The 27642-nt window shown below is 70.3% G+C and overlaps 6 protein-coding genes across 12 annotated transcripts; 4 read left to right on the top strand and 2 right to left on the bottom strand.

The window, feature by feature from the left end:
• Positions 1-19: 19 nt before the first annotated feature.
• FBXW5 (F-box and WD repeat domain containing 5) lies at positions 20-4052 on the bottom strand. The gene is made up of 8 exons (XM_059658642.1): positions 3914-4052; positions 2912-3127; positions 2547-2704; positions 2009-2183; positions 1751-1899; positions 1088-1656; positions 800-1012; positions 20-720 (listed from the first exon to the last, which is right to left on the bottom strand). Exons 2-8 carry the CDS (start codon positions 3102-3104, stop codon positions 483-485), a joined length of 1695 nt encoding a protein of 564 aa, XP_059514625.1. The 5' UTR covers positions 3105-3127; positions 3914-4052; the 3' UTR covers positions 20-482.
• Positions 4053-4471: 419 nt separating this feature from the next.
• On the top strand, positions 4472-6133 carry C8G (complement C8 gamma chain). Its single transcript, XM_059658644.1, has 7 exons — positions 4472-4753; positions 4856-4992; positions 5114-5184; positions 5276-5383; positions 5679-5780; positions 5862-5900; positions 5987-6133. Exons 1-7 carry the CDS (start codon positions 4616-4618, stop codon positions 5998-6000), a joined length of 609 nt encoding a protein of 202 aa, XP_059514627.1. The 5' UTR covers positions 4472-4615; the 3' UTR covers positions 6001-6133.
• A 2188-nt stretch (positions 6134-8321) lies between these two features.
• Positions 8322-12245, top strand: LCN12 (lipocalin 12). The gene is made up of 6 exons (XM_059656248.1): positions 8322-8435; positions 8809-8945; positions 10501-10580; positions 10651-10767; positions 10919-11020; positions 12125-12245. Exons 1-6 carry the CDS (start codon positions 8322-8324, stop codon positions 12163-12165), a joined length of 591 nt encoding a protein of 196 aa, XP_059512231.1. The 3' UTR covers positions 12166-12245.
• Positions 12246-17130: 4885 nt separating this feature from the next.
• PTGDS (prostaglandin D2 synthase) lies at positions 17131-20000 on the top strand. Its single transcript, XM_059658641.1, has 7 exons — positions 17131-17323; positions 17896-18047; positions 18179-18255; positions 18731-18841; positions 18983-19084; positions 19557-19582; positions 19858-20000. The coding sequence occupies exons 1-6, from the start codon at positions 17210-17212 to the stop codon at positions 19580-19582; spliced, it is 582 nt and encodes a 193-aa protein (XP_059514624.1). The 5' UTR covers positions 17131-17209; the 3' UTR covers positions 19858-20000.
• A 1436-nt stretch (positions 20001-21436) lies between these two features.
• CLIC3 (chloride intracellular channel 3) lies at positions 21437-26227 on the bottom strand. Its single transcript, XM_059658639.1, has 6 exons — positions 26086-26227; positions 25138-25247; positions 24942-25067; positions 24720-24826; positions 24463-24638; positions 21437-24369 (listed from the first exon to the last, which is right to left on the bottom strand). The coding sequence occupies exons 1-6, from the start codon at positions 26119-26121 to the stop codon at positions 24211-24213; spliced, it is 714 nt and encodes a 237-aa protein (XP_059514622.1). The 5' UTR covers positions 26122-26227; the 3' UTR covers positions 21437-24210.
• Positions 21996-23523, top strand: PAXX (PAXX non-homologous end joining factor). 7 transcript variants are annotated; one of them, XM_059658636.1, is made up of 7 exons: positions 21996-22172; positions 22247-22307; positions 22518-22567; positions 22712-22902; positions 22989-23057; positions 23190-23274; positions 23363-23523. In XM_059658636.1, the coding sequence occupies exons 1-7, from the start codon at positions 22045-22047 to the stop codon at positions 23439-23441; spliced, it is 663 nt and encodes a 220-aa protein (XP_059514619.1). In that variant the 5' UTR covers positions 21996-22044; the 3' UTR covers positions 23442-23523. The 7 variants fall into 7 exon arrangements, with proteins under 7 accessions (XP_059514619.1, XP_059514620.1, XP_059514618.1 ...); XM_059658637.1 differs by having other exon boundaries at positions 23359-23523; XM_059658635.1 differs by having other exon boundaries at positions 22037-22172; positions 22712-23057.
• Positions 26228-27642: the final 1415 nt, after the last annotated feature.

The following is a 27642-nucleotide window of genomic DNA, read 5'->3' as shown; positions in this document are numbered from 1 at the left end:
CAGAGACGACGCAGTGTGCTGCTGCCAGCTGTTTATTCGGGTCCTGAACGGGTGACTAGTGACATGCAGTCCACCGGGCCGGCGACAGGCTGGCCCGCATCGCCCACCAGAGGGGACCCTGGGCTCCCAGGGCCAGGGTGGGCCTGACCACCCCCCAGGGCCCCTGAGGGCCAGCTGAGGGGGAGGGTCGTGCTGACGTCCCCAGGCCCAGGCCTAGGGAGAGGGGTGGGTGAAGGGTGGGGCTCCCCGTGTCCTGTGCACCCCAAGCAGCCAGGAAGCCGCCGGGCGCCCGAGAGCTAAGTGTCACGGCCGTGGGAGGTGCTGTGTGCACAAGCGTGGTGGGGTCCAGCGTCCACTCCTGCAGCCCCGCGGACCTCCTTCCTCAGGCATCGCTGCTGCGGGCTCCTCTGCCCCCACGCCCTCTGGGCAGCAGCCTCCGCGGGTCCTGCAGCGGAGGACACCGTGCTCCTCGGGCGCGCCCCTCAGCGCCTCTGGCTGGCGAACCAGGAGAAGAAGGGGCGCGGGCGGGGGGCCTGGAGGATGCGCACGGTGCGGGGCGAGCGCCAGGCCTTGATGGTGGCGTCGTCGCTGGCTGTCAGCAGGAGCTCCTGCTCCTGGGGGCTGAACACCACGGAGTTGACGACGTCCTGGTGCCGCAGCTTGGCCAGGCAGATGTTGTAGTGGCGGTCCCAGACGTAGCCGTGCCGGTCCTCAGCCCCACTGCGAGACGACGAGCCGATGAGCCCCGCGCCCGCCGGCCCCGCCGCCCAACCGCCCAACCGCCCGCCGGCGCCCCTACCTGGCCACGAAGTCCCGGCTCACGTCCAGGAAGATGAAGAAGCACTCGTCGTTGGGCGTGTAGGCGCGGTGGGCGCGCAGGGCCCGCTTCACCTCCCGCATGGTCTTGAGGTCAAACACCAGCAGGTCGATCTCCTCGGCGATGGGCGGCGGCTGCATGGGGTCGGCCACCACAGAGCCGCTGGGCCAGGCGCGGCTGTTCACGTACAAGTACCTGGGAAAGGGCACCCTGCTCACTGGCGTGCGCACACCTGAGACCCCTCGCCCCTCCGCCCCGCGCCCTGCGCACCTGTGGTCGGGGGACAGGCCCATGCCAACGATGTGCCCGTGCACGTCGATCACGTGGTCCAGGGCATCAAAGAAGGCGTCGGAGCCTCGCCCCTCGCCCAGCACTGGCCCCGCCGTGGTCATCTGGTGCGGCAGGATATGCTTGATGCCGATCTGGTGCGGGGAGTAGGTGAGGCAGCCGGTGGTGAAGATGAGGAGCTTGTGCTGGGCGCAGGCCGCATGGCCCTCGGGGGGCTTGGTGCGGCCCTGGGCCAGCAGCTCCGCCACCTTGGTCTCCAGCATGCGCTCCGCCAGCGGCGGCTGAGCCCGGGCGTCCAGGAGCCCGCCCAGGAGGCGCCGCCAGCCCTCCTCGGTGCGCCGCGGGGCCGGGCCCGCTGCCTCCTCCTCGTCGTCGACACCATCACTGCTCAGGTCAAAGACGCGGCCCGGGGGCGCGCTGGTGTCCAGCAGGAGGTCAGGGCTGTCAAAGCGGCCGCAGTCGGCCACCATCACCGTGCGGATGGTGCTGGCGTTGAGGTTCTGAATCTTAAAGAGCCGCTTCACCACGTTGACGTTCTCAGACTCAACATCCTGGGGGTGTGGGGGGCGCAGGCGGCAGGTGACGGCAGTTGGGGAGTGGCACTGCCACCTGGGGCCGCCCGCCTCACCTGGGGCTGCCCCTCACCTGGAAGGCGTTGTTGAGCCAGAGCACGGAGCAGGAGGTGACGTCCCCGATGCGGTGCAGGTTGCCAGAGATGAGGCTGGTCTCGGTGAGCCAGCAGCCGAACACGTCGTAGGGCTTGTTGCGCACTCGGGACAGCAGCACGAAGGTGTCTGGGGAGGAGCGGGGGCTGGGCTACGGGAGGGCGGTGGGCAGTGGGAAGAAGCTGGGGGCAGGGGGCTGGGGCTGGGGCTGGGCCAGTCGCCCCAGGCCCGCGCTCACCTAGGCTGATGACCGCAATCTCCCCGGAGGAGGAGTTGTGGGGCCCCAGGAACACCCCCGAGGCGAGCAGCAGCGAGTCGTCCTGGTTGAACTGGGAGAACTGCGTGTAGCTCCAGTTGTAGGGCCGCATGTCCGCGCTGTGCAGCAGCGAGATGGTCAGGTCGTTGTTCCAGATCTGTGGGGGGCACGGAGGGTCAGGCAGCACGGGACACGCGAGCCCTGGCCGTCCGGCCCACGCAGGTGCCCAGGAACCACCGCCAGGGGCTCCTGCTCCTGGCGTCAGCCCAGCCCAGGGTGGGTGCCCAGGGGCGGGTGCCCAGGCTCAGGTCTGGAGCAGCAGGCTTCCAGCGGGACCCTCCTCCCTGTTGGCAGCTCTGGCCTCTCCAGTCCAGCCTCTGGGCCTGGCTGGTCCTGACCTGCCCTCTCCACGGGGATGAGGCCACCTGGCACTCTCACCCACGGCCGGCCCTCCCCTCCCTGTGTCGAGGGGGGGCCTGCCCCAGCCCCAGCCCCAGCCCCAGCTCTGGGCGGCCCTCACCTTCACGGTGCAGTCTTTGGAACAGGACGCAAACTGGTAGCCCGAGTGGGAGAAGCTGAGGTGCAGGACCTGGTCCGTGTGCTCCCGGAGCGTCTGCACCTCCACGCAGGGCACCGTGTCATAGAGCCGCCGGAACTCCTCGTACCAGGATGAGGCCGCTGTGAGTGCGGCGGGGTGGGGGGTTACTGCTGGGGCCTGGTGGTGGGGCCAGCCCTGCCCCTGGAGCTCGCTGGTCACCACCCCAACATGGGGGCGGCCTGACTACCCGGCCTGGCCAGGCCTGGCCCAGGGGCCGGACGGGATGTAGGTGGCAGCCGTGGGGGCCCACCCAGCCGCCCTGGTGGCCGCAGGCGCGCGGTGCTGACCTGGGTGTCGGGGCACATCGCGGGCCACCTGGTAGTAGCGGTAGAACTGCTCCCTCCAGAGGAACTCGTCTCGGGACACGGCCTGCCACTGGCGACACACCAGCCCGGCGGCCAGCACGTCCGCGGGGCCCAGGCTCAGGAAGATCTGGTAGACCAGGCAGTCGGGGAGCAGGGGTGTGCCCCCCTCGTCCATCGTGACATTCTGCCCAGGCGGCCCTGGAACCCACGCACGACCTCCTCAGCGCCTGGAGGACTTAGGACCGGGAGCCCCCACCCAGGAGAGGGACGGGGCCCGGGCTGAGCAGAGACACCCCGGGGGCCGCTCCTCCGCCCCCTCAGCCGCCCAGCGGGAACCCACCGCAGGGATGGGGGGGGGGCCAAGGGCCTGACAGCGTCCCGCCGCCCTGGACAGCGCCCGGCGAGTCCCCGATGCCCGCGCCTGGTTCAGCCCGCGGGGGAGCGCGGTGCGAGCCTTGGGGAACCCAGACCACCCTACCCGGAAGCTAGGAGGCAGGCCTTTGGGGGCCCCCTGCCCTCCCCCCGCCTGGGCCCAGAGAGACATGGGTGCCAGGGCTGCGGCGGCTCCAAGGCCAAGACACGCAGGCCCCGCGCTCCGGCCACGATGACCTTGCGGCCGCCCGAGGCTGCGGAGCCGTCGGCGGGGGCTTCCTCCCAGAGAGGGTTTGGGGTCCGCCCGTCCCAGCGCCCCCGACGCCGCCGGGCCCTCCAGCCGCCCGGGGTCTCTGCCTGCGGCCCCGGGAGCCGGCGGGCCAGGCGGCCTCGGACCGGAGCGGGGGGCGGGGGCCGGGGCGGGGCCGGGACCGCCCAGCGCCCCCTCCCACCTCCGCGAGGGGCTGCGGGGCGGGGCCGCGGCTCATTCATTGGCCGGGGCGCGGGGCGCGGGCCGGGGTCAGTGGGGGGCGGGGGCCGCTGTCGACGCTGCCGGGCCCTGGAGCCGGGTCGGGGGCGGGCGGTGACGCTCCCCGGGGCCGGCGCACTCACCGCGGCCGCCTCCGCCCGGCTGCGCTGCCCCCGCCCCGGCGCCCGGCCTCGGCCCGCGGACCCGCTTCCGCCCGCCGCCGCTCCGCCTGCCGCGTCTTTACGGTGCAGCCGCCAGGCCGGCGCCTCGAGCCCCGAGGCATCGATGGGCGCCCGCAGCTGCGTCACTGCGCCTGCGCCCCACCGGCGCTCTGTGCGCCTGCGCGCTCGGCGAGCCCAGAAGAGCGCCCCTGGCGGCCGGGAGGCGCGGCGCCGGCTGGGCTGGGGCCCGTGGGGTGCTGGTTCCAGACCCGCCGCCGCCCTCCGTGGTCGGCTCCTAGCAACTGGCTCCAGGAGCCGATCCCTTCCTCTCTGAAATCAATAAAAATATATTTTAAAAAAAGAAAAGACCAGCGCCGGCCTCAAGGAGCTGCGGGCGGTTTAACGGAGATAAATGCGAAGGCCTGAGCACTGGCCACGGGAGATCGGTGGCGGCTCCTGGACCAGCCAGAGTCACCTCGGACTCTGGACCCAGGGCCTGGCGCCAGGGCCCTGCGGGGAAGTGCAGGGTCGAGGTCAGATGTCCAGGGTGAGGCCAAACTCGGGAGGCTGGGGCTTGGGGGCCAGACGTGACTTCCTGGGCAGCACCGGACAGTGGACTCCGGCCCAGGACGTGTTCATCTGCCCTCCGTGTTGCTCAGACCCGGCACCCACACCGCCTCCGCCATGCTGCCGCCCAGGACTGCCCTCCTCTGGACTCTGGTCCTGGCTGCTGGCTTCCTGGGTCTGGGGGCTCGGAGGCCCCCCCAGCGCCCGTCCCCCATCAGCGCCATCCAGCCCAAGGCTGGCTTCGACGCCCAGCAGGTGGAGCTGGGGGCGGTGGGGAGGCGGCAGCTCGCCCAGCTTCGTAGGGAGGGCCAGGCCGGGCAGCCCCATCCCCGCAGGCCCTGACACCCCTGCCTCCAGTTTGCAGGGACTTGGTTCCTCGTGGCTGTGGCCTCCTCCTGTCGCTTCCTGCAGGAGCAGGGCCACCGTGCCGAGGCCACCGCAGTGAAGGTGGCGCCCCAGGGTGCCGCCATGGCTGTCAACACCTTCCAGAAGCTGTGAGTTCTGCACGGGCCCCACGGCCACCCCCGCCCCGACCACCCCCCTGTGGCCTGTCCTGCTGCCCCGCCCGGGCTGCCCAGGCGGGTGCCCGAGCTGCTGTGCCTTCGCCCCTCCCAGGGATGGCATCTGCTGGCAGGTTCGGCAGCTCTACAGAGACACGAAGGTCCCAGGCCGCTTCCTGCTCCGAGGTGAGGCAAGGCAGCGGGAGGGGATGCAGGGCCGGGGCTGGGGCTGACCTCACTGGCCCGGCTCTGGCCGGCTTTGCCCGGCTCTGCCCAGCTCGAGGCGCGAGGGGAGATGTGCACGTGGTCGTCGGGGAGACGGACTACCAGAGCTTCGCCATCCTGTACCTGGAGCGGGCGCAGCGGCTGTCGGTGAAGCTGTACGGTGCGTCCTCGTGGGCGCCCTGGCTCCGTGCACACTGTCTCCACCGGGGAGCTGGGCCAGCCCCGATGGACACACAGCCCCCCCCTCCCTCCCTCCTGGCGTCCTGACCTTCTTCTGCCAATCCATCGGGGGTTCAGGGACGCACCCCTGCAGATAGGCCCAGGTGTGGGACAGGAAGGGGACAAGAGGGGCAGGGGTCAGACAGGGCTGGGCGGGCGGTGGGCACACAGACCCTGTCCCCAGAGCGCCCTGCCCCCCCGACCCGCGGGTGCCCCAGGAGCCCTGTGTCCCACAGCCCGCTCGCTCCCCATGGACGACTTGGTCGTGAGTAAGTTTGAGCAGAGTGTCCAGGGGGCCAACATGACGGAGGACCACATCTTGTACTTCCCCAAATATGGTGAGTGCCCCCATGTCCCCAGGTGGCTGCCCGCCCTCCGCGGGCCTTGCCTGGCCACACTGACCCCTGCTTGGCCCCCAGGTTTCTGTGAGGCCGCTGACCAGTTCCATGTCCTGGACGGTGAGTGGGCGGCGGGCCCGGCTGGGCGGTGCGCGGAGGGCGGGCGAGGGCCGAGGTCTCGCTGGCTGAGCGCCGTCTCTGTGCAGAGGTCAAGAGGTGAGGCCACCCAGCCCCTGGATGAGAGGCCGAAAGGACCCTCCACTGCACCCACCTACCCTCGGAAGCTGCCCCTCACCCCCAGGACCCTGGGCACTGCCCCCATTAAACGCCACCCTTCTTGGCCCGACTCCTGCCTTTCTGTGCTGGCTCTGTCCCGGGCCCCTGCGGTGAGGTCACCCCAGGTCACCTCAGGCCATCGCGGGGGCATGTGACCGCTCCCCAGGTGGGTCAGGGACCCTCCCAGGGAGGCCAGGCGACGGTGGCTGTGGGCCCAGGTCTGGGTGAGCTGGCACCGGCCTCGGCGGGTGGCCGGACTCGGGACAGAGGTGGGGGGGTCTGTACTCCAGGAGGAGGACTGGTGAGCACAGGGGCTCTGGGAACACAGGGGAGGGGCCCCCACACAGCCAGGCAGCCCCCCCACCCCCCAGCCGATACCCGGGGTCTGGCAGGGTCACCAGCCAGAGACTTGGAAGCAAGGCATGCTCTGCCCGTAGGGAGGAACTTTCCGGAATGCGGGGAAAGACGGGGGAGGGGCTGAGACGGGCCAAGGTGTCCTGTCCCCGCGGCTGCCAGGAGGGGCCCACACTCCACACTCAGCGAAAGGAGAGGCCCCGAGGCAGGGCCCCCGGGGGAGGGCCTGGTGCCCTGAGCACAGTGCGTCCCGCCTGCTGGTCCCTCACGAGGTCCCGACATAGAAAACGTGGAAGAGAAGACGCACAGTTGCTGCCCGGCCGGCGTGGCTCCGCGTGGACCTATGAGCCAGGAGGTCAGGGCACAGGCCCGGGGGGTGGGCTCGATCCCAGCGGGGGGCGTGCAGGAGGCGGCCGATCCAGGACGCTCTCTCATCACAATGCCTCCCTCTCCCTCTCCCTCTCCCTCTCCCGTCCTCTCTGAAATCAACAAAAACATATCTTTTAAAAGTGCTTCCCGAGCTCTGATCACATGTTCAGATGCGGAGGCGAGACAGCAGTAGCTCCGGGCGAATCCCTGTTTCGGAAACACATTTACTGTCTTACTCAGCAGCGGGCGCTGCCCGAGGGCACGGGCCTGGGGCTCCATTCACCGGAATCGATGGCCCCTTTGTACTGAGCGGCCGGGAGACGGGGTCCCTGTGCAGGGCCCGCTGTCCCCGTTCTGACACGCTGCTGACTGCGCCCCATCTCTCACCAGGGCGCCTGTGGACGGGGCGCCCGCCCTGGGAGGGGTGTCCCCTGGCAAGGCTGAGGGGCTGGCCGTGTGGGGCGGGGGGGGGGGGGGGAGGACGGGACGCCAGGCCTTGGGGGGGTGGGAGGGGGAGAGTGAGGTTCCTCTGAAACGTCAGGGGAAACAGTCACATGACCGGGAACTTCTCTCCCCATGGGTCCATCTCCTGGAAGACACTGCTGACCAGCGGGCACAGCGAGTGCCAGGCAGGGGGCATCGCCCCGCGGGCTCCGCCCTCCTGTCCCAGGGCCTGCGGATGACCCGAGGGGCCTGGGGGCTGGGCTCTCTGAGTGTCTGGCTGGGGCTTCTGCTCAAACAGGCTGCCCAAGGCTGAGTGTGAGCGAAGGGAGCAGGTGGCCCAGGACAGCGGGACCCCGCGGGGGAGCAGGTGGCCTAGGACAGGGGTTCACAGGTCGGGGACACAGTCTTCCCAGCTGGTGTGGAGTCCAGCACCCACAGGCCCACTGCCCGCGGCTCCTTCCTCTGGGGGGGCTGGGGGCGGGGGGGGGGGCCTGCAGGCTCAGAGCCACCTGTACCCCTGACTGGCCTCCTGCCCCAGGACAGTGTGTGGGCGCCCCCCCCACTGGGCCCAGCTGGCCCCCTCCCTGAGCTGAGAGTCGCTGGAGGTTGTCCCCCTCCCCCCGGCCGGCACCCGCGGGACTTCGGGTTGGGGCGTGCGGGCAGCGTGGGTGCGGCAGGCCGGGCACTGCACCGTGTCCCTGCAGCAAGAACACCGTGGCTCTGACGCCTGGGGACTCGAGGGCCATGTCCCTGGCCTGGTGCGTTCTGTCCTCCACCCTGGCACAGGCCTGGCGCTCGGAAGGGGGGTCAGAGCTGGGGGGGACATGGGGGGACGGTGTTCAGGAGGAGGCCAGGACCAGGGACCTGGGAGGCACCTCCCCATTTCCTGCCACCTCCCTCCCCGAGCAAGACCCAGGTGCCCCCCGTCTTTAGTGGGCAGATCTGAGGAGGGCCCGCCTCAGCCCCCCCAGGCCCTGCACCCACTCCCCTGCGGCCAGGCCTGGGGGTGGCGCTGCACACCCAGGGGGGCTGCGGGGCGGGGCCCATAGGAGGGGAGCTGAGTCGCCAGCACTCGCGGCCACTTCTCTCAGCGGCCGGATGGGACCTCTGTGTGCCCTGTGGGTGCTGCTCGCGCTGCTGGAGGCCATGACCCCTCCGCCTAAGTTCTGGCCGACCACCATCCAGATCATGCAGGGCTTCGAGGTGGACAAGGTTGGAGGGGTGCCAGGGGGCGGCAGCGGGCAGGATGCAGGGAGAGGCAGGCCCTGCTGGCATGGGCAAGGCCTGGGGGTCCAGTTCAGCCAGCCCTGCACAAACGGGGGACCGGCTCTCAGACCCCCCTTCCCCGCGGAGACCCCTGAGCTCCACCGGAGGCCACCGCTCCGGGGTCCGCACCCCGTGCTGCAGCCCGGACGGTCCCCGCGAAGGGACCACCCCAGTCCCTCAGAGAGGCCGCAGCTGGCCAGGGTCCCCGCCTTGCCTGCCCCAGGGGCCCCCAGCTCCCAGCCTCTGTGGTGCAGCCCACAGGGGGCCGGGCCTGCAGGGGGGCTCGGCCTCTGGGCTCTGCCAGCCCAGCTGCCTGTAGTTTCAGGGAGAGTGGTTCGTGCTGGGCCTGGCGGGCAGCACCCACAGCCGGGCAGACAGGTCCCTGCTGAGCCCTTTCACCGCGACGTTCGAGAAAAATAAAACAAATCAGCTTGAGGTGACCTACGCCATGATCCGGTGAGTGAGGGTCCCGGCCTGTGCCCGGAAGCCAACGGCCCCGCAGCTCAGGCCCCCCAGGCCTCCTAATGCTGGGACACCCAGCCCTGGGGGGGGGACCCCAAAGAGGGCGGCATTCGCCAGAACACAGACTCAGCCCGAGGGCTTACGGACTTCAGGCTCGGCTGGATCCAGCAGCCCAGATCCCCTCTCAGCTCTGCCTGCTCCTCACCCCTGTGCAGGCAGGTTCTCACCTCCCAGGACAGGATGGTGGCCTGAGCCGCCACCCTCAGGGTCCCAGTCCCAGGAGAGGGCGCCTCCAGGCCACCAAGGCCATGAGCTCCGCTTGGTCTTTTTTGGGTTTTTTTTAAGTAATTTTTTATTGATTTCAAAGACAAAGGGAGAGGGAGAGAGAGAGAGAAACATCAATGATGCCCTGGCTGGTCTGGCTCAGTGGATAGAGCTTCATCAGTCTGCAGACTGAGGAGTCCTGGGTTCGATCCGGCCAAGGGCATGTCCCGGGGGATGAGCCCCAGGAGGATGTTTCCATCTCTCTCTCCCTCTCCCTTCCTCTCTGAAATCAATAAAAACATTTTTTAAAAAGAAAAGAAACATCAGTGATGAGAGAGAATCATGGATCGGCTGCCTCCTGCACGCCCCCTACTGGAGGTCAAGCCTGCAACCCGGGCACATGCCCTGGACTGGAATCGAACCCAGGACCCTTCAGGCCGCAGGCTCTATCCACTGAGCCAGACCAGCCAGGGCCGATGGGTCTTCTTGAGTCACGTGCGCCTCCTGGACCAGGGGCTGTGCCCGGATGGAGGGCCCCCCCTGGAGGAGAGGGGGCCCTGATGGGCAGCCCCTGTGGGGGCCGCAGAGGAGGAGCGGCCCCAAGGCCTCTGGGTCCCTCGGACGTAAAGCAAGACGCTACGCGAGGCTGGCGTGTCCTGCGGAGCCGGGTGTCCCTAGGGGCCAAGAGGGGCTGCCCTCGGCGTCCGGCCCCAACCCACCCGGAGCACGGCCCCCCACGGCCCTGGGACTCCGGGGCCCCTGACTTGACCAGCTCGGTTCCGGCTGCAGGTGGATGAAGGGGGCAGGGAACCCGGAGCCCTCGGGCAGCCGCCTCCCACCGCAGGCCCCGCTGCACTGGCCACTCCGCACACCCAGCAGCTCCCTGCAGGAGGCCCTGCGCTGCTGGCCGGGCCACCGGCCTGGCGGGTGCGGGAGGCGCAGGGCCCAGCACCGGCAGCCACACCGCCTCCCCCACTTCTCCCGGGGCCCCCCCAGAGAGGGCTCTTTGTCTCCTCACTGCACCCCCGTTCCAGGCCCACAGGCGTGGTCGGCGGGTGGACGGGGCAGAGGCTGCAAAGGGGGTGGGCGAGCCACGCCGACAGGAGGCAGAGCTCACGCCTGGCTGCTCAGGGGAAGCAGGTGGCCTGAAAGGCACGGGTGGCCACGCACCCCCGGGAGGGCCGCCGAGCCCCAGCCTGCCGGGCCCTGCTCACCACCCCCACCCCGCGCTGCGTTCTCCTGGGAGGCCCCCGGAGCCTGCCCTCCTCTGCCCTTCTCCCCCCAGGGGCCAGCGCTGCGTCACCTGGTCGTATGTGCTGATCCCCACAGCCCAGCCTGGCGTGTTCTCAGTGGAGAAGAGCAGGGGTGAGACGGTGGGCGGGGAGGAAGGCAGGGGCGCTGGCCGGGGGCCCCCTGACCGGGCTGCGCCCCCCAGAGCTCGGGACCGACACCGAGGAGGTGTGGGTGCACGAAACGGACTACGGCACCTTCGCGCTGACGAGCTCCCGCAGGCGGTCGAGCCACCGGAGCATTCTCAGGGTCCACCTGCTGTGTGAGCCCCTCCCGTCCTCTAGCCTCCCCGCGGCTGGGGGGGGCTGGGGGGGGGGTGGCTGTGTGCTGGGCCTGGGGCCACACCAGCGGGCGGGGCTGTCCACCACTCGGGCCACCCCAGGGCTAAGGCCACGCTGTGTCTTGGGCTGCAGTCAGAGCGTGGGCGCTTCAGACTGAGGCGCTGGGAAAATTCCTCTGCCTCCTCACAGCCCGGGGCCTGTCGGAGGCCAACATCGTCTTCCCAGACATCCCAGGTAGCGCCTGCGCCCTCCTCCCACCTGGGCCCTCGTCCTGGGCCACCTGCTCCCACTGGGCCCTCCTCCTGGGCCCCCTGCTCCCACCTGGGCCCTCCTCCTGGGCCACCTGCTCCCACTGGGTCCTCCTCCTGGGCCCCCTGCTCCCACCTGGGCCCTCCTCCTGGGCCACCTGCTCCCACTGGGCCCTCCTCCTGGGCCACCTGCTCCCACTGGGCCCTCCTCCCGGCCACCTGCTCCCACTGGGCCCTCCTCCTGGGCCACCTGCTCCCACTGGGCCCTCCTCCCGGCCACCTGCTCTCACTGGGTCCTCCTCCTGGGCCCCCTGCTCCCACCTGGGCCCTCCTCCTGGGCCACCTGCTCCCACTGGGCCCCTCCCACCTGGGCCCCCTGCTCCCACTGGGCCCTCCTCCCGGCCACCTGCTCCCACTGGGTCCTCCTCCTGGGCCCCCTGCTCCCACCTGGGCCCTCCTCCTGGGCCACCTGCTCCCACTGGGCCCCTCCCACCTGGGCCACCTGCTCCCACTGGGTCCCTCCTCCTGGCCCCCTGCTCCCACTGGGCCACCTGCTCCCACTGGGCCCTCCTCCCGGCCACCTGCTCCCACTGGGCCCTCCTCCTGGCCCCCTGCTCCCACTGGGCCCTCCTCCTGGCCCCCTGCTCCCACTGGGCCCTCCTCCTGGGCCCCCTGCTCCCACTGGGCCCTCCTCCTGGGCCACCTGCTCCCACTGGGCCCCTCCCACCTGGGCCACCTGCTCCCACTGGGTCCCTCCTCCTGGCCCCCTGCTCCCACTGGGCCACCTGCTCCCACTGGGCCCTCCTCCCGGCCACCTGCTCACACTGGGCCCTCCTCCTGGGCCACCTGCTCCCACTGGGCCCTCCTCCTGGCCCCCTGCTCCCACTGGGCCCTCCTCCTGGGCCACCTGCTCCCACTGGGCCCTCCTCCTGGGCCACCTGCTCCCACTGGGCCCCTCGTCCTGGGCCCCCTGCTCCCACTGAGTCCCTCCTCCCGCCGCAGCCCCTCCCGGATCAGCTGCTCCTCCCTCCTGCTCCCTGGGAAGCGGCCACTCCCGCCCTCCTGGTCCTGAGCTGCTGTCTCCCCTCAGACTGGGCGCGCTACCGGAAAACCTGTGGGAAGACCAAGTGACCCCGTGCCAGGCTGTCCCTGCCCAGCACTCACTCAGCAGGAAACAGCCCGCGAGCCTGTGGCTGGGCGCTGGCCATTTCCTCCGCGTGGCCGGCCGAGCACAGAGGAGCTCTTCTCGGAAGACGCCCCCCTGCCCCCCCAGAGGTCACATGGCGTCACTCCCGCCCACGCGGGTGGGAAGGTGGCAGCAGGTGGCAGGAGCCCTGGGGGGTGGGGGGAGCGTGCGGCGGTGGCATCTGGGGGTTCGCCTTGTCTGACAGCTGCTCCTGTGCCCTCTCTTTTAGGATTAATTCCTTTATTACATCATTTTCTCTTTATTGTTAATTTACTTATATTACCGTTTTTAATTTTTTTTATTGATTTCAGAAAGAGGAAGGGGAGGGGGAGGGGAGAGAGAGAAACATCAATGATGAGAGAAAAATCATGGACCAGCTGCCTCCTGCCCGCCCCCGCCCCCCCCACTGGGGATGGAGCCTCACCTGGGCCTGCGCCCTGATGGGGAATCCAAGGGTGACCTCCCGGTTCATAGGGTGACTCTCAGCCCTGAGCCACCGGCCGGGCCAGTTTAACCGTTTCACCGTGTTTGAGGGCACAGCTCAGTGGCATCGGGCACATTCACACGGTGTGTGCGGGGCAGCCTCTCCAGAACTTTCCCTCTTCCCACCCCGACTCTGTCCCGGGAAACACCCTCCCGCCTCCCTATCCGGCCCTGGCCCCGCCTCCCCGTCCAAGCCCCGCCCCTCCGGCCTGGCCCCGCCTCCCCGGGCTCGCCCCTCCGGCCTGGCCCCGCCTCCCCGCCCTGGCCCCGCCTCCCCGCCCTGGCCCCGCCTCCCCGCCCTGGCCCCGCCTCCCCTGGCCCTGCCTCCCTGTCCCAGCCCCGCCCCTCCGGCCTGGCCCCGCCTCCCCGGGCTCGCCCCTCCGGCCTGGCCCCGCCTCCCCTCCGTGGCCCCGCCTCCCCGACCCGGCCCCGCCTCCCACCCTGGCCCCGCCCCCGGCCCCGCCCCTCCGGCCTGGCCCCGCCTCCCGGCCCCGCCTCCCCGGCCCCAGTGGGTCTGACTCCTCCAGGGACCTCCTCAGAGTGGGTCCCACGGATGGTCCTGTGGCGGGTGCACCCCACGGCCTGTCCCCCAGGCCCTCCCCGGTGTGGCCGGTGGCAGGACCCCCCGTGGCTGCACAGTGTCCGGCTGCGGGAGGCCGCGTGTTTGTCCGTCTCTCCTCCGTCCGTGGACACGGCTGCTCCCGCGTGCGGCTGTCGGTCACGCGGCTGTGCACGTGGGCGCGCGCGCGGTCTCTCCGCGGACATGTTTCCTGCTCTTTCCTCGGTTGGCGGGAGGCGGGCCCATCCCGAGCCCCAGTGTGGCCATAACGGGGTGTCTGCTGCTCTTGCACCCCACGCCCCTTTGAGTGCCTTGGGCATCACGCCTTGGGCTTCTGGGTCAAGTGTATGGAGACACGCGGGGCCAAGCGGGACCCGGTCCCGGGCCTGGACCACGTCGGGGTCCCTCCTGCGTGGCCCGCCCACACGGCCCCGCGGGCACCGCTCTCCCGGGCAGAGCCGCTGGCGATGAATCGCTTCAGGTTTGATTTTCTGAGAAAAGCCCGTGTCGTGCCCATTTCTGAAATGCGGACTCAGCTGGGACGTCTCACGAGCGCTGCGGGCACGGGCAGCCGTCCACTCGGAGCGGGCAGGGCCAGGCACCTGTGCAAACACCACCAGCGCGGGTCCCGCCGAGATCCCCCCCCCAAGCCCGCCGCCCCGCCCAGCGGCCGATCAAATTCCTGTCCCCACGGGGCGTTTGGCCTGATGGTGTCTCCACAGGCCCAAGGCCACCACCCCCTTCGCTGGGCGGTCAGGAGAGGCTGTGCCTGCCTCCCACCCCCGCACCTCACTCGCCTCCAGCCGAGGTGGGAGCTACAGTTTCCGGGCTGATGGGGACATGGGAACATTGTCTCCACTGTTCATGCTCGTGCGTGCACACACACGCACACACGTATGCATGTATGCCCACGTATATATGCATATGCATGCACACATGCATACACACGTGCATACACACACAGGCATGCACACACATGCACACATGCGCACACACTCATGCACGTGCACACACAGGCATTTGCACGCAGGTGCCCGCCCCCCTCGCCTCTGCTGGGGACACACTGTCTCTTTGTGTGTCTTCGGAAGCTCCCGCTGGACAGAGGAATGTCTGGCAGGAAGAAAGCTTTTCTGCAGGAAGTTTTATTTCTCAGGTTCCCGGCTTAGTGGGAGCTGGGACTTTCCACCCTCTCCACGGCCAGGACTCTGAGACCCTGGGCAGCAAGTGACCCCGAAGCCACTGTGCCCTTCAGCACGGTCCCAGGCTGCCCCATGGAGGCTGGCCGAGCTGCCCCCTGCCCCGGGGCTGGCGGGGGCGGGGGGGGGGTCTGGGCTCCCCTGGAGGCAGACCCCACCCCAGGGCACGGCGGGCCTTGTCTCTGGTCCCCACACACATCCGCCTCCACCTGCATCTCAGGGGCTCAGCTCTCACCTCGGGGTTCCGGGGGCTGCTCCCCAGTGTGTCTCCAGGTCCCAGAGGCCATGCAGCACCCCCAGCTCCCTGTGCCCCTCCACGGCCTGGCCCCTCCCCAGGGCGGCGTGGGCAGGGGGTCCAGGTGCCCAAGAGGCCCTCCCAGCACCATCTGGGGATGACCAGGTCTGTGCACAGCTCATGGCGGTGGCTGAGCCTGCTGGGGTTCAGGACAGAGTGGGGGTGGCCTTAGCGTGACCTGGGCGTGACCTGGGCGTGGTCTGAGCTTGCCCACCTCACCCTCCAGGGATGGTTTTGCCGATAAAGACGCTCAGAGCCCCGATCCCTGGTCGACCTGCTTATTTCTGGGGATGGGGAGGGGGCACATGAAGCAGGGGGACCCCCCAGCATTTCCCCATCTGGTGGCGGAGGAACCACTGCAGACCCGCCTGTCACCACCTGGCAGCGCTCCTCTGTGTCCAGCCAGGCCCAAGCAGGACAGGCGCCCCCCCGCCCCTCCCCCCGTCGCCCTCCACTCCTTGCCTGCTACCCCATCCCTCCAGCCAGGAACCCACCCAGATCGCGGCCCCACCCCTGCCTGATGCCCAGGCTCTGGGGGTCCCAGCTCGGGGGAGCCAGGCCTGGGGGGGCGGCCCACCCCCTCCCCACTGTCCTCACTCCTCTTCTCGCCCAGCCTCCTCTGGGGCCCTGCAAGCATCTTGCCTCCCTCCCCCAGGGCCAGGCCATGTCCAGGCACAGCTGTCCCCGGGCCTGGCCCTGGCGGACCCGTCCTTGTCGCTCCATCTGTCCCCATGCCCCTCCCCCAGCAGACATAAACACTGGGTGCCAGGCGGAGCCGGCAGGAACACCAGGCCACCACGGGGTGGGTGGCGGCTTCCGGAGCACCGGGCTCCGGGACCCGGCGATGTCGGCCCTCTCTTAACCCCCTGCGGGCGGGGCTCCCTCCCGCCTGGCCGGGCCCTCGGGACCACAGGGGTGGACCTGCCCTTAGGATGCTGAGCCCAGGGCTGGCTCCCTGCCGCTTGGAATGCCAACAAGGAGAGGCAGGCGCTGGTGGGAGGGAAGGCGTTTATCCCAGAGCCAGCAGCCTGCGGAGAAGAGGGCTCCACCCCGAAGACCATCTTCACCACCGGCCCGGGCACGGGGTTTTGTTTTTTCAATGACTTTTTATTGGTTTTTAGAGAGAGAGGCAGGGAGAAGGAGAGCGAGCAGTAGGGATGTGAGCACGACACCGACGGCCGCCCCCTGCGCGCCTGACAGCGAATCGAACCGGCAACCTTAGGACAACACCCAACCAGCTGACCGCACGCCAGGGCGGGGCCCGGGTTTCAGAAGGAGGGAGAGGAGAGCAGAGCAAGATGCAGGGCGGGGGCGGGAAGGGCTCTGTGCGCAGACCCGCAGGGCCCGCTCCGACAAGGGCCTCAAAACTGGTCAAACTGGTGTGTGCCGCCTGGTCCTGTCCAGCTGGTCTTCCGGGCGAAGGTCAGCCAGTCTCCGGAGCCGCCGTGCCCGAAGGCCGAGCCTGTGTCTGTGCAGTTAGTCCCTGGACCCTTCTGTGAAGCTGCTGCGTGTCCCACCCACGGCCAGCAGGCCCTGCACGGCCAGCAAGCAGCCGCCAGGGATGGAGACAGCGGGCCCTGCAGGGCCAGCCCCGCGGGGGGACCTGCCCGCGGCTGGGACCCCCCCCCCCCGCCCTGGCTGTTCTCCAGCCTCTGGCAGAGGCGGGTTGGCCTGGGGCTGGCCTGGGGGACCCTCCCGAGGACGAGGCCAGCTCCTCGCACCCCAGGGTCCAGAGCAGCAGGCGAGCGGCCGCCTTCCCCCAGCCCTCCCCCGGCAGGTGCCGCTCAGGGAAATGGCCGCCTCATCTCTGCTGGGCCGCTGAGCCCAGCTCACATGCCTCTTGGGCTGCCCTTGGGGGTGCGCCCGGGTCAGCCCCCTGCGTCCTCCCCCTGCGCCAGGCCGCCCGCGGGCTCCTCAGAGGCCAACATCTGGCTCCCCCCGGCTGGGAACGGCCACCCTCAGCGTCCCCCTGCCTTGTGCTGTGAGAGGAGGCAGTGCCAGGACCCGGCACCTCTGCTTCCGGGGGGGGGGGGTGACAGGGGGGCCCCCCACCCTAATGTCCAGCACATCCCACACCCAGGCGGGCAGTGGCCGGACGCCCCCGGGGCAGGATGGGGGTCCCCTGCCCCCGTCCGGGCTCCAGGGGGTGTTCTGGCTCTGGAAAAGGGCTGGCACTGAGGGGCCTCTGCCCGCACCCAGCCCCCCAGGGCAGGACCTGGCCCGTCCGGATCAGAGTCTCTTACATAAGAAGCCGGCGGGGGGCGAGCGGCCGCTGGGCTGGTCACCGAATCCTGCTCGCCCGGCATCACGCGCCTCGTGGGCTGTCCTTGGCCCTGGGCGGAGGCCAAGCCAGGCCCATAAATAGGGGTCTCCCAGGGCTCCCGCCAGTCCTGCCGGCCTCCCCCGCTCGGCCCACGCTGCTGGCACCAGGCTCCGACGCCGCTCAGCCCGGGAGAATGGCAGCTCCGCGCACCCTGTGGCTGGCGCTGGTCCTGCTGGGGGCCCTGGGTGTCCTGCAGGCCCCGGCCCGGGCCCAGGCCTCCGTGCAGCCCAACTTCCAACAGGACAAGGTGAGGTGCTCCCCCGCCCGGTCCCCAGGGCGGACAGGGCTCTGTGGAGGGAAGGGGGTGTTCTCTGCCCCGGGCTGTGTCCCTGGGAAGAGGGCTGCCCCTCCCCCAGGAAGGAGATGAGTATCCACCGCCCGTGTCCACGAGTGTCACACGGAACACGCAGACACGCCAGCCACCCCTCCAAACAGTCCCCCCTCGGAGCTCAGGATGGGGCCCCGGATGGATGTGGGGACGCAGACAGGGACGGCACTCAGGACGGCGCACGGGGTGGCCCACAGGGCAGCCACAGACACCCTGGACGCGGTGGTGCTTGTCCTCCCGCCCGCCCTGCGCCCCTTCCCCGGAGTGTCCAGTGTCGCAGACACCCAGTGGCCACCCCCCCCCGAAACTGCCCAGCGCCCTCTGCTGCACGCTCCAGGGAGGAGCTGTACTGGGCAGAGCTGGGCAGAGGAGGCTGGACCAGGCCTGCCCCGGGGTGGGGCGGACTGGACACGGGACATGGAGGGGCAGGGTGCCCACCCCCGTGGGCCTGAGAGGGTCCCGGCTGACTGGGCAGCGGCCGCTCCCCGCAGTTCCTGGGGCGCTGGTTCACCGCGGGCCTCGCCTCCAACACGAGCTGGTTCCGGGAGAAGAAGGCCGCCCTGTCCATGTGCTCGGCCGTGGTGGCCCCGGCTCCTCCCGGGGACGGGGACGGCGTCCTGAACCTCACCACCACCTTCCTCAGGTGCCACACGGGGGCGGGGGCCAGGGCGGCGGGCCGAGAGCTCCCCACAGGGCCCAGCCCGCCCCACCGCGGCTGGCTGCCGTCTAGGGACCCCCCACACTTGACCCTGACAGAAGGTGACCTGCCCGCAGGAAAGACCGGTGTGAGACCCGGAGCCTGCTGCTGCGGCCAGCGGGCCCCCCCGGCTGCTACAGCTACACGAGTCTGCGTGAGTGGGGCCCTGGGGACGCACTGTGGGCGACCCCCAGCCGAGCAGGCCCTCCCAGTGTCTGACCTGGACCTGCCCCCTACTCGGGAGAGAACCCGGGACCCACCCGGGAGCCAGTCCTGCCGGGCCAGTCTCCCCAGACCTTGTGGCCCCTACCCTGCTGGACGGGCAGGCACGCAGCACCCCAACCTCTCCCGGGAGGATGGCTTCCCCGCCGGGTCTCCTTCCTCCTCCGACCAGCAGAGGGCTGGTGGCTGCATCCTGACCCCTTGTTTTCTGAGCCTGCGTGTTTGCTGCCCCCCAGGATCCTGGTTGGGGAACATGGGGGCCCCCTCCCCCGCCCCTGGCAGAGTTCCCAGGCTGTGCAGGCAGAAGGCAGGGGGAGGGCGGGGAAGGCAGCCAGAGGGGAGTTTCCCGCCCCCTCCCAAGGCCAGAGGTCGGGCAGGGTCGCCCACTGTGGTCATCTTGTCCACAGACTGGGGCAGCTCGCAGGACGTGTGGGTGGAGGAGACGGATTACGGAGAGTACGCTCTGCTCTACGCCGTGGGCTCCGGAGACCACGGCTTCCACATGGCCACGCTCTACAGTGCGTTCTCCCCCGCCCCCCCCCCCGCCCCCGCCCCCTCCCCCGGCCCCCAGCCTGGCCTCAGGTCTCCCCGGGAGGGGCCGGGGCGCGCCCACGCGGAGGGGGGCAGCGCTGAGACCTCTGGCTTTCCGTCCTGCCCAGGCCGCACCCAGACCCCGCGGGCTGCCGTGAAGGAGAAATTCACCACCTTCGCCCGGGCCAAGGGCTTCACAGAGGAGGACATTGTCTTCCTGCCGAAGACGGGTGAGGGCGCTAATCCCCGGGAGGGGGTGCAGTCAGATTAGAGGCAGGCGGTTCCGGGAGGCCGAGGGTCGGAGGTCATCTGGCCAGACCGCCCGCTGAGCAGCCTCGTGGCTTACACAGTGGGGGCCACTGTCCTCCCCCCCACCATGGCCTGCAGCCCCCGGATTCACCAAGCACCCGGCGTGTGGGCCAGGTCCCGGTCGTCCCCCAGGATTCAGGGGTCTCCAGCCCGGTGGGGGGCAGGTGCCGTGGGCACCCGGGGCAGCAGCCCACTGGGGCTCGGACGTGGGCTCCCCGAGGCCCAGTGCCCATGGCCTTGGGGGCCAGGCAGCTGGTCTGCAGCAGGGGCTGGGGGAGGGGTGGGAGTGATGGAGTCACGGTTTTGGGGGTCAGCAGCTCCCCGGGGCTGCGGTGGGGGAGTGGCCCTGACCCAGGCCCTGACCACCCGCCTTCCCTCCGTCTTTCCTGGCAGATAAGTGCCTGGAGGAGCAGCAGTAGGTGAGTGGGCTGCAGGCTGGCCTCCCCCACCACCCCACCCTCCGTGCAAGGGGGGGCCCTTGGCCTGCAGGGGCCAGTCCCAGCGGGTGGGGGTTCCCCTGGGGTTCAGCGAGGCAGGAGGAGCTGGGACCGGGGTGGGATCTGGTGGGGAGGTTGCAGGAGACGCTGAGGGGCTTCCCCTCCCTTGTTGCCTGGACAGCTGGGCGCTGGGCGGGCTGCAGACCCCCGGGTGGGGCAGGTCCGGGCTGCTGCTCCAGCTCCCCTCCTGCTCTCAGGCAGGTGACCCAGCCCTCAGGCCCTGGCCGCCTGCCCTGCTCCATCCTCTCTGTGACCCCAAGTCCCAGCTCTGGCTCCCCGACCACCACTCCGCCCCCTCGGCTTTATCCTGCCTCTGACAATAAAATCTAGAAGCAACTCAGCCTTCTGGCTCCTGTCTGTCTGTCCTGGAGTCGGTCCTCTGTCGCCGCCCTGGCCTGCTCTGGCCGCTCCCTGGGATCCTGACTCCCCCACCCGCTCTGCTCTGCAGGGCACCCTGGGGGCGGGGGGGGTAGGTCAGAGGTCAGCACAGCTCCAAGGAATTGCCCGCAGCGCCCCCCCACACACCCCGTGGGCCTCGGAGCACAGCCCTGCCTGTCTGCCCCGCCCCAGGCCCCTGGCCCCCACAGGGGTGTGGTCCCCGCCCAGCCTGCCCCTCACACTTGCTTCACCCAGATTCCTGGCTGGGCGCATGCTCAGGCCCCTGTCCTGGGCCCTGCCTGTCCCCACATGTGCAGCAGCACCAGCCTGCCCACAGGCCCAGCCGGGCAGAGCTCAGCGGGCCCTGCACGGCACCCGGGGCTGTGAGGTTCAGAGGTGAGGGTGAGCTTCTGAGAGGGCTCCTTGGAGGAGGGAAGTGGGGGGTTGTGCCTGAGCTGAAGACGGGGGCCAACACCCCGAGGGCCTGCCAGGACCACACCTGCCCCTGCCACACGGCATCCGGCCCCCCCAGGAGGAAGTGCCAGAAGTGGGCCCGGTCCTTGCTGCCAAAACCTGACCTCGACCTATCCCAGTGGGTCTGCCAGGGGGCCAGCCAGTGCCTCAGGACATCTCCTGGGCATGAAGGCCCTGTGCGGGGTGTCCCCAGGCCAGGCCCAGGTCCCCGTCCAGGCCGACTTGGATGCCAGCCAGGTGGGACCCTCCTCCGGGACGCCCTCTCCCATAGGAGCTGATTCTGGATCAGAGACGGTGTGGTCAGGCTGGACTGAGCCGGCCCCCGGCCGTTCGGGGCCCAAGGCAGCAGGCCCCTCAATTCCTCAGGCCCTCGGTGGGGACCGGTCGGGGCCGCCCTCACCTCAGGTCAGGGTGCACTCGGGCAGGGGGCTGCCTATGTCTCTCCCGGGACCCTCCCTCCAGTCCCAGGGCATCTGGTACACGGCTGGGGTGATGTCGGATGACCCGGGCTTCCTGGACGCCAAGGACAGCAGGAAGATGCCTGTGGTCTCACGGCGACTTGGCCCTCAAGTTGGGGTACTCCACGTGAGTGACCCCATGCTCCCACCTGGGCCAGGCCTTAGACCTGGGCAGTGTGAGGCCAGATGTGAGCCGGCAGGAACCGAGGGGCCCCTGACACAGGAGGAGGGGACCCAGGCCCCTTGCGGGTGCCAGGCTGCAGGCCATTAGGACTCAGCCCGCTCTCCATGTGGTGGCCATTTGCATCGGATCCAGTGGCCTCCTGGGGAGGAGGTGGGCAGGGCTCCCTGATGGGGCCGCGGGCTGGGGCCCTGGGCAGTGCTGGCTGCCAGCGGACGTCCTGGTGGGGACCCCGGGCTCAGTGGCGCCGGGAGGAGGGATGAGCGCGTGCAGGAAGCCTTGGGCGCTGGTTAACGTACTTTATTCACATCTGCATTGTGGGTTGTGCAGCTTTGGAAGCTTTGTGGTTTGTATCTAAGGACAACGTGAGAAATACCTCCCGGAGGCGAGAGACTGGGCGTGGAGGCCACGGAGAGGCCGCCGGGACCAGCAAGGGGCGAAGAGGCACAGGCCGGGCCGGGGCGGGGATCTGCACGCGAAGGCGGGAACCCCGGGCTCACGGGGGGAAGGCGGGCGCGCGGGGGAGTGAGGGCCACCGCGCTGCACAGCCCCAGCTCCGACAGCCCACGGGAGCCACGCCCCGCGCACTAAGCCACGCCCCCAGCGGCGTAGTCTCGCCCCTAATATAACCCCGCCCCTAGTCCCCGCCCCGTGAGTAAACCCCGCCCCTCCACGCCCATAGCCCCACCCCCGAGATAGCTCCGCCCCCTGGTCGCCGCCTCATGACTCAGCCCCGCCCAGAGAATGCCCCTCCGCGCCCTAAGCTCCACCTGCCCCACGCGGTCTGAGGTCTGACGGGCCCCGCCCAGGCCCCGCCCACGAGTGTAGGCCCCGCCCCCACCCGGCCTCTCGCCCGCGCAGGCGCAGCCGGGCCCCTGTGCCGGGAAGGGAGCATGTCTGCGCGGCCGCCGCTGCCGGTGCCGCTCTGCACGTTACCGCCGGGCCCGGGGCCCCCGCGCTTCGTGTGCTACTGCGAGGAGGAGGATGGCGGGGCCGAGGGCCCCGGCGGCTTCAGCCTCTAGTGAGTGGCGGGGCCCGCGGGGCGATGGGGCGCGGCGGGCGGCGGGCGGGGCCGCTGACAGTCCCTCCCCGCAGCGTGACGGACGCCGCGCAGCTCTGGAGCACCGGCTTCCCGCCCGGCAGCCTGGCGGCCCTCGTGGGTAACGGGTCCTGGGCGGGCTGGCCGCCCGACCTCCCGGACCTCCCGCGGGTGGAGGGGCGGTCTGGGTCCCCCGGGGGTCTGGACGCCTCGCCCGGGCTCTGAGGCTTCGCCCTAAGATTAGCTTGGGGTCCTGGGGGCCCGAGGTCGGGCAGGTTTGGGGGGACTGGGCCTCGTGCAGATGGTGACACCCCCCACCCCCCGCAGAAAGCCCGTTTTGGCCTGAGTGCGGCGGAGGACATCGCTCCCCGGTTCAGGTGAGCCCAGGCCGGCGGGAGGGCAGGCCAGGCCGGAGGGAGGGCAGGCCAGGCTGGAGGGAGGGCAGGCCAGGCGGGAGGGGAGGGCAGGCCAGGCCGGCGGCCGCTGGGTCTGGCCGCAGCACTCAGCCCCTCCCTCCCCAGGGCAGCCTTCCAGCGGCAAGCCGTGGCTGTCACTCTTCAGGAGGATGGGGCGTCCCTGACCCTCTCTGGGGGGGCCCCGGAGCTGGACTTTGAACTCTCCAAAGTGCCGGGCCCAGAAGCAGCCCCCCGACTGCAGGCATTGACGCTGGGCCTGGCGGAGCGAGTGTGCAGCCTGGAGCGGCAGCTGGCAGGTAGGAGGGGGGCGGGGCGGGCACCCCACAGCCTCCCTGGGCTCCCCCTGCCGGTGCCTCCATTCCTGGCCTCCCTGCCCTCGCAGCTGCAGAGGAGACAGCCGTCAGCCCCAGGAAGAGCCCGCGGCCGGGGGGCCCTCAGCAGTTCCTCCCAGGTGAGGCCTCTCACCCGGGCCTGGGGCGGGGCGTGCCCATTCCTCTGTGACTCGGTTTCCCTGTCTGCGTGGAGGGGGGGTGGTGGCCCTGGGGTCCCCCTGCATTCAGGCCCCTCCATCTGCTTCCCCCAGACCCAGAGTCTCAGAGAGGCTGCCCGGGACCTGGGGTCAGGAGGCGGTGCCCCGGGGAATCGCTCATCAACCCCGGCTTCAAAAGGTGACGCCCGCTGCCCCTCCCTCTCGTGCCCAAGGCCCAGCCCTTACTCTGCACCCCGTAACGTCACCCCCTCCTCTCTCCCAGTAAGAAACCAGCCAGTGGTGTCGATTTTGATGACCTCTGACCCTGCCGCGGAGAGTGGGGTCCCGCCAGGAGTTGGCCGGTGAGAAGAGGGGCACCCTCCCAGGCCTCGCCACCTCCCCCACAGAGCAAGCCCCTCCCCCACCCAATAAACGCTGGTCACGCGAGGCTCTGTCTCTTGGAGGTTGGGGAGAGGGACCGGCATGCCCCCACTCCTGGCTGCCACCTGGGTGTGGGCGCAGGCGGTAAACAGATGTGTCGGGCTCTCCGTCCCTGGTGGCGGAGCTGCCAACCTCTCCAACCGGCCCAGCCGCCACAGCCCGGCCAGCCCAGGAGCTGAGGGCCATGCAGGGTTGGGCCGGGGCTCCCCAGGACTGGAACTCCGTCACCCCCTGGGGCACACCCCTCTTCCCCCACCCAGCAGGGCATGGCCTCGAGGACCCCATACCATGCACACAGGACCTGCGAGAGATAGGGGGTGGCCTGCTGCCTGGGGTGGGGCTGAGGAATGTGGGCCACCCCACCCACTGGCTGGGAGCCCTTAGGTGCTCCGGCTGGGCTCTGCTCCCCACCCTCCTCGGCCATCCTGCCGCTCCGCCCTGGCCTGACTGGTTTGGGAGCCCAATCCAGTCCCGTCATCCCCGATGGATGGGGGATGGGCTGTTCCCCCCACATCAGTCTCAGCCCCTGTCACTCTGGGCTGTCATCTGAGCAGCCCGCAGTGGGGGCGTAGGGGAGGCAAAACCTCAGCCTTCTGGTCCCTGGGGTGTGCAGGTGTGCTCACTGGGGCAGAGGTGGCTTTGTGGGGCTGTGGAGGAGCGGGCGGAGGTGGCGGCAGGGGCAGAGGCAGGGGCACTAGCGGGGGTGCACGACGGGCCGGTAGGCCGCCAGGATCTCGGAGCTGTGCGGACACGTGTACTTGAACTCCTTCTCCTGCAGCGCACTGTCCAGGTAGCGGCGGACGCCACGCAGCTGGGCGGGGATGGGGGCCCCGCGGAAGTGCGCGCACACCGTCTGCGGGTGATGTGGGCGCCAGCGTGGTCAGGGCCTCCCCCGGGGCAGCCTCTCCTGCCCGCCCCCTCTGCACCCAGCCCGCATCGCACTCACGTCCACGATGTGCAGCTTGGGCAGCAGGCCGCAGTCGGCCAGCGTGAGCTGGTCCCCATCCAGGAAGCGGCGCCGAGACTCCTGCAGTTGCGGCTCCCGGGCCAGCTCGTCATCCAGGGGCGCGCGCAGGTAGCCGTCCAGTCTGGCGAGGGCGCGCAGCAGCTGCTGGTACAAGGCTGGGGGTGCTGGGTGAGGACCCGGCCTGGAAGGTACCACCCCCCCCCCTGACCCTCGCCAAGGCTCCTGACCCTCCTCACCATCGTCCTGCTCGGGCACCGGATTCTTGATGAAGGCAGAGAATTTGTGAAAGACGTCGTTGCCCGCCGTGGCCGACGCCCGGTAGCGGGGCGCCAGGCTGGGGAACCTGGGAAGGGGGGAGGGGGAGGGTCAGGCCCTTGTACTGCCCCCTGCCCCAGCCCCACAGCGCCCACCCGGGCTCTGTCCTGGGGGTGTCCCTCCTGCTGAGCCGGGGTTCTCACTCGGGGGGCCCCAGTGTCTCCTCCAGAAACTCCTCGATCTGCAGCGTGTCCGTCTTGGCCTCACCGTCGTAGAGCAGGATGGGCAGCTGGGAGCCGGGCGCGAAGTCCTTCAGCACGTCCAGGGACCTGTGGGCACAGGGGGCGGGGTAGTGGCCCGGGGGGCAGCGGCCGGCAGGGTCCCTGGGGCGGGGCTCACCTGCGGGTGTCCACCGTGGTGAGCGTGAAGGGCACACCCTTGAGGAGCAGGATCATGAAGAGCCTCTGGCAGGAGGGGCAGTGGCCCACGCTCTCACAGTCCTCGCTCGCCTGCGGGTGGGGGGCGTGGAGGGGCGTCAGGGCAGAGAGTGCACCAGGATCCCTGCCCCCCGACGGGTGGGGCCTGGCCTCCCGCTGCCAAGAGGCTGGAGCCGGGCCAGAGCTCAGCAAGTGGCCGGTGAGGGCCCTTGACGTGGTCCCTGGGAGAAGGGAGGGCCCCAGAGCTGCTGGGAGGCTGGGAGCGGGCACGGGGCAGGGGTGGAAGTGGGCACGGGGCAGGGGTGGGACCCTGGCTCTGGGGCCTGGCCCTCAGCCCTGACCTAAAGAGTCTGGGTAGAGGCCACGGCCCTGGGCTCCGGCCCCACAGGCTGGTCTCAGGGTGGGGTCGGCCGAGGGAGCTGGTTTCAGAATGATTCACCGGACAACTGGGCACCGAGGCTGCGGCACCAGCCGCCCAGTGCCCGAAAGTGGGAGGGTGCCGGGGCCTGACAGCTCCGTGGAGGGCACCACAGTCTGGGCACCAGTGGGGCTGCCCAGCCCCCCTCCTCCGGCACCGACCCCAAGCTCCCCTCGGGCCTGGCCACTGGCTGCCTGCTCGGCACCTCCCTGCTGAGGGGCTGGCCCGGCCCAGGAGCCCAGGTAGGTGTTGGGACAGGGCCACCCCTACCCCTTTTGGGGAGGACTCACAGGCCCTTGTCCCCTCAGGCTAACCCCATCTTATTCAGCCCCCGTAGGGCTGCCTGAGCCCACCCACCCCAGGGGAAGGGGCGCAGACACTGCCACGGAGACCCACCCTTCAGCCCCCTGTCCCCCGAGACAGTGGCACCCACAGAGCAGCCCGCCCTGAGCCCCCACCCCAGCCACCCCCTCCTCCCCCGCCCCCTGGCACCTTGACGAAGAGCTGGAGCTTGGCAGTCTCGGCCATGGTGGGAGCCACAGTGCTGGCCGCTGGGCGGGACCTGGGAGCTCTTTAAGGTTCCTGCCTGGCCCCCCCCTCCCGGCCCAGGGCCCGCCCCGCCCGCAGTCACCTGGGAGGCGGAGGAGGCGGGTGCTGGCGGCTGGCAGGCCGTGTCCAAGCGTGAGGGTGTGGCCTGGGAGGAACTGGGGGGAGGGCTGGTCCTGGTGCCGGGGACACAGCTGGGGTCTGAGTGCCTCATGGGGGTGCAGGGGGTGGAGGCCATGACCAGTGGACTGGGAGGCCGGGAAAGAGGGGTGTCAGCCTGGGAGGGGGCAGCTCTGGATCTTCACACACCCCCGCCCCCCCCCACCTCACCCCCCTGTGAACATCCCCGTGTCAGTCGGGGACCCCCAGCCCAGAAAGCTGGGGAGTGGGCAGGAGAAGCGATCAGCCTGGCCCCAGCCTCAGTTTCCCCATCTGCCTGCCTTACAAGACGGTCAGCCCCCCAGAAAGGGTGCCTCCACCCACTGAGCTCCATCGGGCAGACCCCCCTGCCCAGGGCGGGGCCCCCAGCCCAGCCGTGCCCTGGGGAGACCCGCCTGGCTCAGTGTCCACCCGGCTGACGCCACCAAGCAGCCAGGCAGGTCTCTCCCTCGCAGCCTCACGGGAAGGGGTTCGAAGCCATGGCCCCTGACCATGGGGTTGGGCCTCCCCCCACCCTCGGGGGGGGTCTGGGAACCGCCACCCCACACGCCCTAAAGGGTGGCCCCAGGACCAGCGCTCCCGGTGGGGGGGGGACACCCAGCGCCACCCAGTGGCCGAGAGCGGGATCTGCCCTGACTGCTCGCCTGCCCAGGGCCACAGTCCCTATGGGACTCAGGTCTCGGGGCCCCTTCCCAGACCCCACGGGCTCTGCGGAGCTCGGGTCCAGCTTCCCTCGGCGCCTCCCCTCCGCCCGCTGGGGTGTCGGGGCCCCTCCGCGACAGGGGGGCTCGCCCTGTGTGTTCCTGCCCCCCAGCCCCGGCCCTGCGCCTGCGCCCCCCACGTCCTGGGAGAACAAACGCCCTCGTGCCCCTGTAGGGGGAGCAGCGCGCTCTCACTCGCCGCGGACGGACCAGAACCAGGTCAGGATGCAGGGCCGGCGCGTGGCGGTCACACGCTGCGGGGGGAGGGGGGGGTGTGGCTGAGGCCCCTCTGGGGACCGTGTCAGCAGCCGGAGCCGGTGCTGCCGCCGGGAGTGAGCCGGGGTGTCCTGTGAACTCGCGGGGGGCGGGGGCGCGCTCAGCTGCGGGACAGCTCCTGCGTCTCAGTCTCACGGAGGGTCCGCGGGGCCCGAGCTGGACGCTGCCCCCGAGTCCATACGCGGAAATCCGAGTCCCCGGCAGCTCGGGGTGCAGCGTGTTGGAGATGAGGGTCTTTGAAAAAGGGACTATGTTGGGCGAGGTCACGGCTGTCCTTACAAAAGGGGAAGATTTGGCTCTGGCCAGAGGGCGCGATGGTTAGAGCGCCACCCAAGGACCAAAGGGTCTCGGGTTCGATTCCCGGCCT

This window comes from Myotis daubentonii, chromosome 11 (assembly GCF_963259705.1).
Source record: "Myotis daubentonii chromosome 11, mMyoDau2.1, whole genome shotgun sequence".
In the NCBI taxonomy this organism is placed as follows: Eukaryota; Metazoa; Chordata; class Mammalia; order Chiroptera; family Vespertilionidae; genus Myotis; species Myotis daubentonii.
This window is presented reverse-complemented; position numbering and strand designations above follow the sequence as displayed.